Here is a 14,446-nt window from a genome sequence, read left to right as displayed (position 1 = left end):
TCCAAAAAATTGGTAGTAAATCCTTCGGGAGGTGTGAAACTGTGGAGAAAATCATTCTTACTATTTATCTGATATAAATAAGGAACTAAAAAACGAGATCAAGTCATAGTCGTAGACAAAACCTAGAGAATGAGATCAATTCACCATGATTGTTTAGCTCATACTATTGGCTCTATCTGTTGCTGCCTTCACCGCTTCGATGACCGCAGAGCGAAAACCTAAACAGTGAAATGGGAGAATCATAGCAGTATATTGAAGAAAAAATAGGGAAGGGAACGCCTGAAGAATTAAAGGACAAAACCACCAAAATATGATAGCGGAAAAAGTGAAACAATGGTCTGTCAGGAGAACCTCAGACAGACCCTATCAATCACAGTCGTCGCCGAACATAACCGGTCGATTGTACTATAGTCGGACAGGGCGATGGTGCCGATGCTAATGAAAAAGGATTTTGCCCCGACTATGGTTACAAAATGATGCTAGTCATGCAAGAAACGATACCCATCGGAAAAAAGCCTCTCAAGAAAGCTTCCTTATCAGCCCCATCGCCCTATCAATTATCCTCCTTCCTAAAGACAACTGGAGATAGGTACCACTGGATAAAGTAGCAGAACCCGTCAGCCCGACGTAACAGAATCCGCGACGACCGCACAGACCTGGCGAACATGATCTCTGTATAAGAGGTGGAGGGGGATACTTCGTGATTGAAGAAGGTACTGTTTGCAAGCTTCGGTTAGATGTGCAGTATTTGGCAGCGCACCGATCATTTTATCAGAATTTTGCGACAGTTCACTGATACAGCACCGATGCACTCGCGATCAAGCCTCGACTAGAAGTGCTCAGAATGCGAACAGGGTTCTTACTTTTGCGAGAAACGCTCAAGGTTAAGTCGTTTTCATAGAGAGCAGATATACGCTAAACGAATCACTCATGAGCAGACACGTCAGAGAATTCATTCACAAATTGTGGAAAGATGAAGTTATTGGCGCGTACTTGGGAGAACACAAGTGTTTAGGATGGTACTTCTGAGTTGTTCTCAGAGCGGAAGAATAGAATTGCTAATTTGGATGAGCATAGGACGACTGGAAAATAGTACGAGCTCACTTTGAAGCCTAGGACAAATGGAAAATGAGATTTATTATGATGAATTTGATGGGATATGACTCCTACTTCACCACTTATTAGCTCAAAAGCACCGTTTTTACGAGTCAGGGGGGAATATTAGAAGCACAATAAATCAATAGAACCATTATCTCAGAAAATATAAGCACTACCCAAGCCGCAGAATGCTTAAAACCAATTTCATGGAAAAATGTGTACCTGATCTTTCTAGTTCCCTTAGACCAGCTATAGTTGTTCCACCTGGAGAGCATACCTTGTCCTTCAGAACTGCAGGGTGCTCACTGCTTTCAAGAACCATTTCGGCTGCCCCCTAAATACATGTGAAGTATACTTTTCACTACTGCAAATAAAACACCATCTAGAATCTTTATTTCGTAGGAGCAGAAGCAACAAAAATATGTTTGTGCAAAAATCGCTGAAATTCTCAACAACTAAGAGCAATATGTGGCTAAGTATGCATACAAATATATTTATTTGGCTTGATAATATAATAATGATAATATATAGTAAATGAAGTATAAATCTACTTGAAGAGATTTTCTTATAAAAAATGACTTTGAAGTGAAGAAAAAATTGTTTGATAGAATTTAGTTTCCGACTCCACTGACCAAAAAAAGTCAATACTTATTCGAAGCTACTTTTGCTCAATATTTCCCCATCTTCCTCAAAATTGCAAGAAAGAAGGTGGAACAAGGGGAGCACATAATTTACGGACCATTTACTTTCACCACCTATTCTTCTTATTATTGTTATTCGCAGTCACAACGAACTAGGAGATGATTTCCAGTTCGCTAGGTCAAAAACAACAACCGACAGTACAGTGCACAAGTAAGTGAGGGACGTTACTGCTCAGAGTCAAGCTCTCACTACATTTCGAACAAAATTGGAAACTAACCATTACTGTTTGTGCAGCTAGTTTCAATGCGGATTCACGTGAGCATCCAGCGAAAACTCCTCCATCAGCCAAAGACTCGATAAACATATATACCTAAAACGAAGTCTTAAGAAGTGACAAATATAGCGAGGTCACAACTTAATAGAATGGAAAGATTCTCCGAGTTTAGAGCAGTAGGTCATCAATCTTAGTGGAGGATCGTACAGTCACGAACATTGGGAAGGATAAAAGGATAAAGTATTTTGTGATATCTTTGAAATATTTGTTCACAAGTGTCGTTTTTTCAACATTGTTGCTCATCTCTCTTCATCAAACTTAGTCTTCATTAGTCCCCTCAGGTCCTTTTTCATTTTTCCATCTTAATGAATCTGCACGATTTTTCCAGATAAGTGATAACAAAAAGAAACATGTCTCAGCTCCTGGTTACAAACGGATTCCCAGTTACCGGGATAGCTTATTCGAATGACACTGTTATATGAAGAGTTGAGGACTCCTTTTTTTGAGGTTCAGCACAAACTATCGAAGAATTATACTGAAAATTTCAAAGCACTTAAATCCGACGATTTACGCAAATAAAGTTAAAACCAAAACATGACTTCATGGTATGAACACTCTAACGAATCTACTTTACTTATATTAAAGAAAATTGTTTGGCCACTTTTGTACTTCTCCACCAACAATACCTGTTTGTGTGTTGTGCTGAAGTTTCATTTGAATAAAATATCAAAACAAAACTTGCCCAAGCTGGACCAGACCCAGATATGGCGCCATAGGCATTAAAATTTCGTGAATCCACCCGCAAGCAAAGACCAACTTTGGATGCGAAATTTTTGACAAGATCTACCTGAACGAAATGAAGTTTAGGCCACAACTTATCAGGTGATTGAATTCATTAATCTGCAAAAAGTTTTCAAACGCACCAATTCATCGCTCACGTTCGGTTCAGCACATAAAATAGAGGCACCGCTACCAACTGCAACAGCAGTGTTGGGGAACAGTCGTACAATAGGACCGAGATAACCAACAGACTTCAACTGAAAAGCCTGCTTTTTCTAAACTTTTCTGATATTCAGAATTTGGGGTTGCTCGAACGAAAGATGAACATTCTTCCTCCCAGAAAATTGAAGGACAACACTTTCATTAGAAAATTTTTGGTGCAGGGAGGAAGTAATACAAATGATTTAATACAGGATACTCAACCAAAAACATGCATTGTTTCGATTTTGTACAATGACAAACATTGGACAGAGCATAGATTTTTCCTTTACTAGAAAAAGAAGGCTTCTATTCTCTGAAAATACTCCCACTGCAATGAAAGATCATCGCTTTAGACGAAAAAAAGAATGGCGAAGGATAATGTTGTGCTCATATTTGTCAACGGAGCCTTATTTTAGTGTACAATAATATGAGGCAGCAATAGCAGCGCGCACGATGACCGCTAGCCTTACTCGTACATGCTAGTAGCAAAATGTTGAGATAGTGAAGAATTAGGATAGCGAGCTCTACGTGAAATCATTTCAAAGAGAAGAGTGGTAGCGAGCAGTGCAGCCCGGTTAAGTCCATTATTTTTCCAGGAAAAAAATTGCATTGATTGAATGATTTGAAGACTAGGCACTAGATAGTAAAATCAGATTGAATAGTAAGAAAACATACAAAAAAGTCCCGTGTTACTTGGATCTCAAGTTTTTCAAGACAGTACATCGGAGAGGAAATCGTAAAGCAATACAATGCATCAATATACACTGTACTATTTATCAGACAAAGGAACTGAACCTAATTGTGAGTAAAAAAAAATAAGATGATTGCATAAATCAATATTCATGTGGTTATCCGCATGATACACCATAATTTCTCAAGCATGCGTGAAATATTGACACTGAAAATACAAAAACCGATAAAATCGATCATTCTCAGCTGCGAACCTTTGCCCCGTCCACTACACCGTGAGGTCTTTCCACATCCAGCGCTTCGACTTTCTTATTCATGAGGTTCGGGATCTTTGATCATTTATAAAAGACTTAGTTTACATATTTACTTTCACCATGATATTTCGATATTTATTGTATCACAGAATTTGATGCGGATTCAATGCGAGCAAAATATCAAAACATACTATTTTTTAACAGTATGACCTTTTTATTACTATCACAAGTTCTAACTTAGGTGTCACAAGGTGGTGTTGTGTTTCTGCATGGAATTGAGTATTTTCGTATTTAGCACGCACGAGCAAGAATGGTGAGTTGCTGCTCATTTCTGCATAACAAAACACGATAACTTATCCAAGAAGTTCTCTTAACGTCCCTATCCTGCTGTTGACCTCGGTGTAGCAAAAAAGAGAGATCATTTCTGCCTCAAACTTGGCACGATGCTAAATACTCGTGCATTGAGCCAAAAATTATAGCATCAAAGTAGAGAATGGAAATCGACCCAAATGTAGAAAAGACTCAGAAACTTAGGTAGCCAGGTAACAGTTTGAAGGTGAGAGTTGTTATTGTAACGTCATCCATCGATAAAATACCACCTCAGTCGTCATACCGCAATCTCAGGTGAATAAAGCGCGATAGAAAGCAGAGAAAAAAACGACCACTCTCTCTCATATTTCAGCATATTTTTAGAGTTAGAAAGAATAAATTTCTTCGTTGATTTATCCAGACCAGTGGAGAACACTTTTGGGAACCAGCGACATGTTTGGTGTTTCCGAGACAAAAACTGCTCTTGAGTATTTCGAGTAAGCATATGTTGTCATTCCTTTTTGAACATATGAGCGGAACGAAGAACTATTGGGTTATAATTCCAGGAAATGTAAAAATCATAGACCTCTTTTTCCAGAATCGTCTCATCGATCCCAGCCAAAATTGAGATGATCAATGGACAATTTGCTAGATTTGTATTGTCTGACAACATGGAGTCGATGACGTCATGTCGAGCTTGGGGTTTCACTGCCAAAACGATTATCCCTGTAAAACAACAACAAAAGTGGCAAGTTTCCAAACCATATTTACAAATGCCCAAAATAACTGTGCTGTTTTCTCTGCATAGCCTATTCATGTTTTCGTTTCCCCTTATTAAAGGGCGCGCGAAAACTTCTATAAATCGAATAAACCCGCTCAAGATCGCTAAAAATTCGCTAAAAATATTTTTGTCCGCAACTAAGCGAAGAATCATATGTGAGTCCCTTATGCTGCTAGATTTCGGAAAAATCGCTCTTGTATTGTTTGTCTAAGAGCTGATAAGCCAAAACAACCTGTTTAAAATCAGCGTATAACGATGTCGGGATCTTTCATGGACAATATGAGGCCTACGATGTGGATTACGAATATGACCGTGTCCCTGTTCAATCCCCTCTAATCGTCCTTAAAACGGCGTGGGAAATGGCTCGCGGACCTGGCACTTCCCCGGATGGCGCATCACAGGGCAGAAGTAGATGTTTCCCACGCCGCTTTCCGGGACAATTAAGGGGAATCAAGCGTTCCCGAACCGTACGTCGTTAATGAGAGATCCCAACATCGTCAACTTTGTGATACGCTGCCTTTAGTGAAGCGCCACCTAGGACTCCCGACGTGAAAAACAGGGTGGGTTTCGTGAAGAGAGAATTCATAATCCAAAAAAATCACCACAAATGGAGTAATTTACAAGACTTACTTTAAAAAAAAAAACTTACCATGAGGAAATGCTTTCACCATTGATGAAGTAGAAGTAAATACAAGTTCGAAACCTTGGCCCTAAACAAAACAAAATAATACTAATGTCATACTGACGCAATAATACTAACAATATGTCGCAACGAGCAAAACGTTCAACAGATATGGTTAGCAATGGTTTTGGTTTTCAACAGGTTAGCAGATCTTGAGCACAGTGGGTAAACACGTTTGGGAAGGAACCGTTAATCATTCTAACCAACATTGTCTGCGAACAAAAATTGCTAAGGTGGCATCGTTGCAAATGTTAGATGAGCAGGATTTCCAAGATTGATATCATGGACAAATTGCAGAAAGGATAACATTACCTTCCATTTCTCTGACGTACTGATTGAACGGCAGCTAATCGCAATATCAGTTTTGTGAGCAAACCCTAAAATCAAATCACTGCAAGCTCATAGGAAACGGAAGGGATTCAAGAAGCTGCTAAGAAAAGAAAAATAAATGAATAAACTATAAATGACTGATCCCGTTCGCAGAAAAGAAAAAAAAAACAAGAAACAAAGGGTCAAGCATCCATGATTGGAGCTGCGACGTTTGCGTCTGCAACACTCAATGTTTAGTACTAATTTTATGTTTGCTGTTTTTTTTTGAAACATCCATCGCGTTCGACACTTAGCTAAGTACTGGAGGTTGGTGCTGTTACTAATGAGCGTCACAACTTTCTTCCCCATACATAGCATATTATGACCACGAGTGTCTAGTCCAAATCGTCTGTTTGTCTACTATCCGATCTCTTTTTTTCTTCTTTTTCTTTATATCGATCTTTTTCCCGAGGTTTCCATATCACGTCAATTTCGTGATATACTGCCTTTAAGAAATGTTTCGGCTTCTACGTGACATTTCGCTAAACAAGAACGAGTTTCTAGAAGAAGGGAGAAAGAAGGAAGAAGAACAGCTTTTCCCGCTTTCCCGTAACTCTTGAATGTCGTCATCAGAAATCATAATTAGTAGTAGTTACTAGTGCAGCACTCATAACTATGACGATCAAGGAGTGATGCATACTCAATGTATATCCCCACATATGTGCAAGCAAACTAACCTGATGAAACGCACCCGTTCGCTAAGGCTGATGCCATGTTCCCGCCACCGACAAAAAGCAATTTCGGCTTCGTGATTCCTGCAGCAAGGCAGTAACGCGATAGTTCCGACATGACTTCTATAAATGGGAAAACAAATGTAACAGAAAAAGACTGCATTATCTAGTAGCAAGAAGCAAAGAACAATATATTTACTGCATGCAGAAGTTGTAGCTACGAAAACGTAATAATAAGAGAACTTGAACGAGAGAATTCGGCTCTACTGATGCATACATACCCCTTTAATGGCTTTGAATAGTCGCGCGATAAAAAAGTGGGATAAGTATGGATCTCAGCCACTGCAAAACTTACGCCGTAATCTGCGCGCGATAGGCGGGCGAGGGTGCTAACGAAGTTGGGAGGGGACGCTCTGTCGCGCTAGAATCGAACTGTGCAAAAACGTCCATAGAGCACAGAAAAGTTGTTCTTAAGTGACAAATGGCTTTCCCATTTGAAGAACAGAGAAGCATTTAAGAAGGCGATAGTTCATCAATCGAAATCGATCGAATCGAGGTCATCAGTGGAAGTACATATAATCGTGTCAAAACGACATGAAGCACGTTGTAGTTGTGTAGTATGGGTGCACACTCGATCCTAACCGTTTTTGTTTTCGTTTTCGTTTTCGGGGACTCACAACATATTGGCCTGTAAAGCAACCAAGAAAAAAGGAATACAGAGCTGGAACTACTACTGCTTTGAGATTACCAAACCTCCCAAGCAAGGATAACGTTAACGTTTCTGGCGTTAATCAATCCGCTTGGGATGCGCCCCCACATTCACTTCCATTCAGAATCGTTTGAGGTTTACGAACGTGTATCTGGCCTATACAATGGTCTGTGTTTTTATCCTCCCAGACATGTCTGGTACCAATTTATCGACCCCGGAGGGATGAAGGGCTTGGTGAGCACTAGGGCGGATTCGAACCTCCGATCGATTGTGCAGGAAGCGGAACCTCTAACCGCTACACTACACCCGCCCCGGCTAGATGGTACCATAAGAAAAAGAACCGAAAATGGTAACCACAATAATCCACGTTCAAGTATGCATCTGACAACTTCTATTCACACATTTTTGATTTTTATTCGAAACTTGGTGGCGCTAAGGGCCTAAGGCCTTTGGGTTCGCTTGCTTTGTGACTTTACGGGAATTTCCACAGTTGGGACAAGGTTCGCTGATCGTTGTCACTACGTCAAATTCCTCCTCGGACTTCAATGCAAGCTTCGGCTGCACAGTAATCGGGAGTGAAATCACGTAGAGTCAGCAAGTCAGCAGCAGCCATTATGCAAATGAAACTATTTGACGATGATTAATGACTAACATCGAAATGAGCTATGATTTTTCAGCTCTGTGGGGTTTTTTTGCGCGTCAAAGTACAAGCCAAAGCAAGCGCAGCTGAGTAGCCCTTCCCAACTACTTTAGAACCTCATTTTTCGACGTTTTCATACTCCAGCTTCTTTCAGGTAAGTTTCCTTCCAAATTCTTCACTTGTTCATGTGTTTTATTTGTCTGTGTTTCATATGTTGGCGGTGAGCGTTTGGGTACAGAATCTTGTTGTGTCGTGTTTCTATTGTCTTCTAATGCATGCAATTACATGTGCTTTAAACGTTCTTCTCTTTTTCTTCTCGAGATTTCCGTTGACATCGTGTTTTTCACCTTCTGTGATCCTTTGTGATCGCATGTATCTGATCATGCGAACCATTGGATACGCTGGAGGGGAAACATGAAGCTTTTTTTTTAACCGCTCCTGCATGACAACTGCCTTAAAGGCAGCAATCCACGAATATGATGAGGAGAGGGAATCCGCGGGGGAAGATAGATATGGGAGGTATGAAGAGAGGCTAGATATGAAGCTAGATACCCAAAACATGATTCTTGATTCTGAAACCTGGCAAGGAGTGGAATCCGCTTCTAATTCCGTACATTGAGTTTTATAGTTTTTATACTATCCGGTCGCTGCTCACATGAAGTGTGCTACGCCCTACAAAATCATTTCAGCAAAACGAAGTTTGCGAGAGATTTCCCAGGTGTTCGCTTTCCAGTACGAGTCTGTCGTCTTCTGCGGCATCATCGGCACCAAACACACTATCTGACTCTTGATTCTGATACCTGGTAGAGAGTTAAAGGCATCATACCGCGCAACTGGGGTGGTGCGGGTTTCAGCCGGGTAATGTGCCTATACAGGGTAGTAGAGTGCGGCGGAGTGCGAGGAGCAATAGTTGCGCGTTGCAACGGAAGCCGTCGTAAGAAACAGTTCTGGGGTCTCCAAGTCCTCTCTTCTTGAAACCTCGGCATTTGATAATGTATTTATGTTTTCTTGTTATGCCAAAGAGGTTTAGGTGAAACTCTTTTTTATTGGCCTAACGTTTCGACAAACTCGTCTTTTTCAAAGGTCTGAAAATGGTTCGAGGTCTTTGATACCATGCATATCCCATTAAACTTCTCCTCTTTCCTCGCCAACCTTCGATATTGTTCCAAGTACACCACGCAAAACCTCAAAAGGAAAATAACTGACCAGTTTCTCCGACTAGCGGTGTTGGTAAACCACCGCGTTCTTAAAGATTGTCAACAAGGCGAATGAGATCTACGCACTGTGCAGTATCCAGTGATATCCAATGAGATCTATCCACTCTGCAGTTATTGGGGTCGTCCGTTTACACTGATATAGGGAGGGATACACGGAATCACCCTCTTGCCCACAATCTACGATACTGCAAAAGCACTACCCGGCTGGAACCCGTACCACCCCAGATTCGTGGGGTGATGCCTTTAACTAAATTATGTTGTATTTTGTAGTGTAATTATGTTGTTTAGAATTTTGGCAGTTGAGACATTGCCTTCCTATCGCTCCTGGCTTGGTTTCACTAAATTGCATTCGTAAAAGACTTTGTGCAAGCCTCGACCAAATAATAATTCGACGTTCAGAATGACGAGATGCAGCAGTTCTTACTCCTTACCAGGGTTCAGAATCAAGAGTCGTATGGTGTGTATGGTGCCAATGGTGCTACAAAAGACGACAGACCCGTAATGTATAGCGAATACCTGGGAAATCTCTGGCAAAGTTAGTATTGTTGAAATGACCCCGTAAGGTGGAGGGAAAACCTTTTGCGAGACGCGACCAAGAAGACCGTACATTTAGCGTACGCACGCGTGCATCGGAGGTGATCATTGAGGATGTGATGATACAAACCAGTAGAGTTCTTCTTTCCGATTCCTGAAACAGACTGTTCATAACGGAACGTGGGTATTTAATTGACTGGGAGTAAAATCTCTTCAATTGACTGTATTCCATATATTATATTCTATTTGATAGATGTATATATCATTCGATTTTATGATAGGAGCATATCTACTCCTATTCTCATTATAAATGCTAATATTAGTATTAACATTGATGTAATGGGCGTTAATAACGTCACCATTATTACTGTGGACGTTCTTTGACGAGGATGTGTGCATTAAGTGGTGTAGACATGACTTAAGCATGTCCATTAGTGTAATTTATTCGTGGCTTACGCACTATTTAAGGGCAGTAGTTTGGAGTTATGCAAGATTTCCAATCACATGTTGTTCTAACAACGTAGTCTTCCTGTTACCTAGGAACCAATGCCCTTCGTTTCCAATCACTCATTCCATTCAACCATTTTAGAATCATTCAAAAATATTTCTTTCAGAACTGTACATCTGTACCTTTCAAAAATTATTTTCCACCAGCTGAAAATGCTGATTGTTTTGCTGTTAGTGGTTGGAGTGACATCTCACTTCTTTCCTCCTATGCCTCTTCCATTTGGAATGATGGGACCACCAATGGGACCACCAATGGTACCGATAATGGGACCGCCAATGTTCCCACCGATGGGTCCACCAATGCTCCCACCACCAATGGGCGGACCAGGAATGGGCGGACCAGGAATGGGCGGACCAGGAATGGGCGGACCACCAATGGGCGGACCAGGAATGGGCGGACCACCAATGGGCGGGCCAGGAATGGGCTCACCAGGAATGGGCGGACCAGGAATGGGCTCACCAGGAATGGGCGGACCAGGAATGGGCGGACCAGGAATGGGCGGAGCAGCGGGTGGATCACAAATGGGCGGACCAGTGGGTGGCGGACTCCATGGTAAGTCCTTTGTCAAATTTATATAGGTAAAGACTCGCAGATAAATATCTCATTGAAGTGTGCCTAGGTCCAGGGCAGCAAGGGGGTCCTCCTGTTGGAAAATAAACACGTTGAACGTTTTCCTGGGAAGTTCAACATCGCTTACTGTTGTTTCCTACTTGAGCGTAATAAATTTGTATACAAGGTTTACGACAACACGAATGGAGCTTTGTGCTAACAAAGACGTGACAAGCCCCACTAATCACTCGGTCTGATCATTGACTTAGTTATTTGTGGAGTTTCGAAACGTAAAGATACGTACATACATGGTGTACCACGAAAGAGAAGCATGGTTTCCTGGATCATATTATCATTAAAAATACTCATTTCTAATTTCTTTCTATCTTTTCTTTCTATCATTAAAAACATTTCATTTCTAAGTCGTTGTGGATTACGTTCTATTATAATATCATTTTTTTGTACTAGTACTACAAACTACTATAACTAAAGCACCGGTGCTGTTTTCCATTTTCAACCTTACCAAATTTCTACTGCTGAAATGAGGTAAATGTCGTGTAACTGCGGAGTCCTACTGGTTATTAGGAATTGTAACAGAAAAAAAGTTGGTCTGACGTATTCATTGTATAGACGTCAGCTACCTTTAGAAGAATTATTGTATCTATTTCACCACCGTGATTAAATGACGGTCGATAGTGCTAAAAAATGGAGAAGAACCAGTGTGTGCACTATCATCTACGCATCCTTCGTAATTTTTTTCATTAGTTAGAGGATCCCACAAGAAATGTTGGATTTGAATGAGAAATAGATATCCATGAACGAGTGGCGGCTAGTTGCAACTTGAGGAATAACTATTTAACTACTATTTTACAGCGTAGAGAACGGGCCAAGTAAGTGAAACATACGGTACGGTAGGCGGGGAAAAATTCCCACGAACACAAACGAGTTGTTTCAATATCGCCTTCTCCGAAATGATGAAAAATATCCGAAGAAGCCATCGAGACGATCAAAATATTTAAATGTTATCATCCAGAAGAGTAGATTGGCGTTCTCCGAAAGTTGTGCTATTATGTTCCCGAAAAGTGCTGTTATCTTTCAAGCCATTTTCCTACTAATCTAAATAGATATAAATATAAAATAAATAGATGTAAATATAAATAGATAATTAAATTCATAGACAACGTATCAAATGTTGTCAATTCCTACTTACGTAGAAACGTAACGGGGATATACATATATCATGCTATATAATAACGGACATATTGGGTCACAGATTTCCAGAACGGGTCCCACGGTGTCGAATTGGCGCGCATCGGCCAGAAAGCTATAAAATTATTAAGTATTAAATTGTTGAATAATTTACTGAAAATAAAAGTCATTTAAATTATTGGTGTGGTACGCATTTTTAGGATGAAGGGTTAGTGGTGAACTCATGAAGTTCTGGGAACCACGAGGGGACAATACTTGGATTCATCAACGTAAAAATGAGCTTCGCTCAAACTTTCAACAACGCTAGGTTGATATTTACGCAGGATAGCGTATCTGTAGTTTTCAACTCAATTTTTTACACTCTCAATGGGGTTCTCACCACTTTCTTCGCCTATTGGCCCTGTTATACATCTTGTAGGGTGCATAACCTTTTAGGAGCGGGTGTAGTGTAGCGGTTAGGGGTTCCGCTTCCTGCATGATCGACCGGAGGTTCGATTCCCCCCTAGTGCTCACCTCACTAAGCCTTTCATCCCTCCGGGGTCGATAAATTGGTACCAGACTTGTTTGCGAGGATACACGTTCGTGAACCTCAAACGATTCTGAATTGAAGTGGACGTGGGGGTGCACTGAAAGTGGCTTGATTAACGCCAGACAACTTATCCTTTTTTATAATCTTTTATTAGAAAAATTGGATGATAGGGAGCTTCTCTCAACCCATATTCACTTTGCACGCACCAAGTTGTATGTTGTTCTTGTTCATTATTATTGTTAATATTATTTTTATCATTATTATTGTAAACCACTTAGATTTTGACTCAACTTTTGCACAGAATGGATTCTTACAATCTTATGTTGGCACCTTCAGAGAGAATTTTCCAAAATCACAAAATAAGGAACATTGTAGCTTTTTTCTAAGTGAAAAAAAATGATACAGGTTGATAGTGAAAATGAAGCTTTTAGCAGAACATAATAAACAGTCATATGTAAAAAGTGTGCTTAGTTGCGAAGGCAAACCAAATAGAAAAAGCCAACACCAATCAAAAATTGCTGAAAATAACATTCAACATCACAATTGTCATCTTTCGTAAGTGTCATTTTATTTCGTTCAGAAGGCTATAATGTTTATGTGCAAAAGAATAAAACTTTTTATCGATATTTTATTCCAGCGTCGTCATCTTCCGCAGATGCTTGGTAGCCGTAGACGGGTGATATCGGGTGTCGGAGCTGCTCCCGCTACTTAAGTGTTGATCTCAAGAAGTAACACTCCATTCGATTCTACAATGTTAATATTCAGAGAAGGTCGAGGAGGTTAAATCTATTTAATTTGTGGTAGTGCTTGATTTTATTTGAAGACGTCAACGCACGATGATAATCCTAAGAAAAAATTCTGCGATCTCATTCCCATCCAATAAATCCACTGACCACCTTCACATCCTCTCTTGATTTGCTATCAGAACCTAGATATCCAGCGATAGGGTCCCAATAATACAAAATATATTCACCTAAAAATTAACCGAAATTAAAGCATCCTTCAAAAAAACGAAAAACACTAGCTTATTGAGAAAGAAATGCTCTTTCAAACGGCATGTTACACAGGGCTTAACTCTTCTTTCTGTGCGTAATTTTAAATTTTAAATGTCGTCACTTATGGATAAATCCTATTTTAATCAATCAATCACATTTTGTTCACCTCGTTTCACACTGTCGTACAGGATTTTGCTCATAGTGTTATGAAAGATTTGTCCGACCCTCCTCTTTAGCGAAAGATTCGACGATAATTCCCCTAGAGTCTATGTAACTCCTTGTAAAAATCGATTCAGTGATTTTAGTGGTACATGTATATTCACAAAATTTACTCATAAAAATAGTAGAACTCTTTCACAAATACGTGTGAGTTGAGAGGTGGAGTAATCGCTTCTTTCTCGAGCAGACAGATTGTTAACGAATGATCAATCAGTTCTGATTTTATTCAGAATTCAATTGACTGGAATTAAAACAAGTTTAGTTGACTGAATACATTTCATATTGATTTGTAAGAAGAGTGTACCTAATTGGTATCATACCTTATCGTTACTAAGATGGATATTAGTACTAGTATTAATATTATTGGTGTTGTTAATTTTATTTTTGTTGTTGTTCACTATCTTTGACAAAAATTAGTGCATCAAGAAGTATAAATGTGTCTTTGAGGAAAATTCGGGCATAAAGTTGTATAGATGTGGCATAAAGGATAAAGGATAAAGAATCTGGGGTTAATCAATCCGCTTGGGATGCGCCCCCACGTTCACTTCAATTCAGAATCGTTTGAGGTTTACGAACGTGTAACTGG

The 14,446-nt window shown here is 40.0% G+C and overlaps 2 protein-coding genes across 2 annotated transcripts; one reads left to right on the top strand and one right to left on the bottom strand.

Moving 5' to 3' along the window:
* Positions 1–153: 153 nt before the first annotated feature.
* RB195_000550 (uncharacterized protein) lies at positions 154–6,869 on the bottom strand (the record flags this gene model as incomplete). Its single annotated transcript, XM_064196962.1, has 9 exons — positions 154–218; positions 1,321–1,432; positions 2,018–2,110; positions 2,757–2,861; positions 2,938–3,051; positions 4,835–4,974; positions 5,679–5,739; positions 6,024–6,088; positions 6,758–6,869. The coding sequence occupies 9 exons, from the start codon at positions 6,867–6,869 to the stop codon at positions 154–156; spliced, it is 867 nt and encodes a 288-aa protein (XP_064052843.1).
* Positions 6,870–10,511: 3,642 nt separating this feature from the next.
* Positions 10,512–11,016, top strand: RB195_000549 (uncharacterized protein; the record flags this gene model as incomplete). Its single annotated transcript, XM_064196961.1, has 2 exons — positions 10,512–10,911; positions 10,979–11,016. The coding sequence occupies 2 exons, from the start codon at positions 10,512–10,514 to the stop codon at positions 11,014–11,016; spliced, it is 438 nt and encodes a 145-aa protein (XP_064052842.1).
* Between the last annotated feature and the right edge of the window lie 3,430 nt (positions 11,017–14,446).

This window comes from Necator americanus, chromosome IV, assembly GCF_031761385.1.
Source record: "Necator americanus strain Aroian chromosome IV, whole genome shotgun sequence".
Lineage (NCBI taxonomy): Eukaryota > Metazoa > Nematoda > Chromadorea > Rhabditida > Ancylostomatidae > Necator > Necator americanus.
Note: the sequence above shows the minus strand (reverse complement) of the source record. Positions and strands in the feature narration are given on the sequence as shown.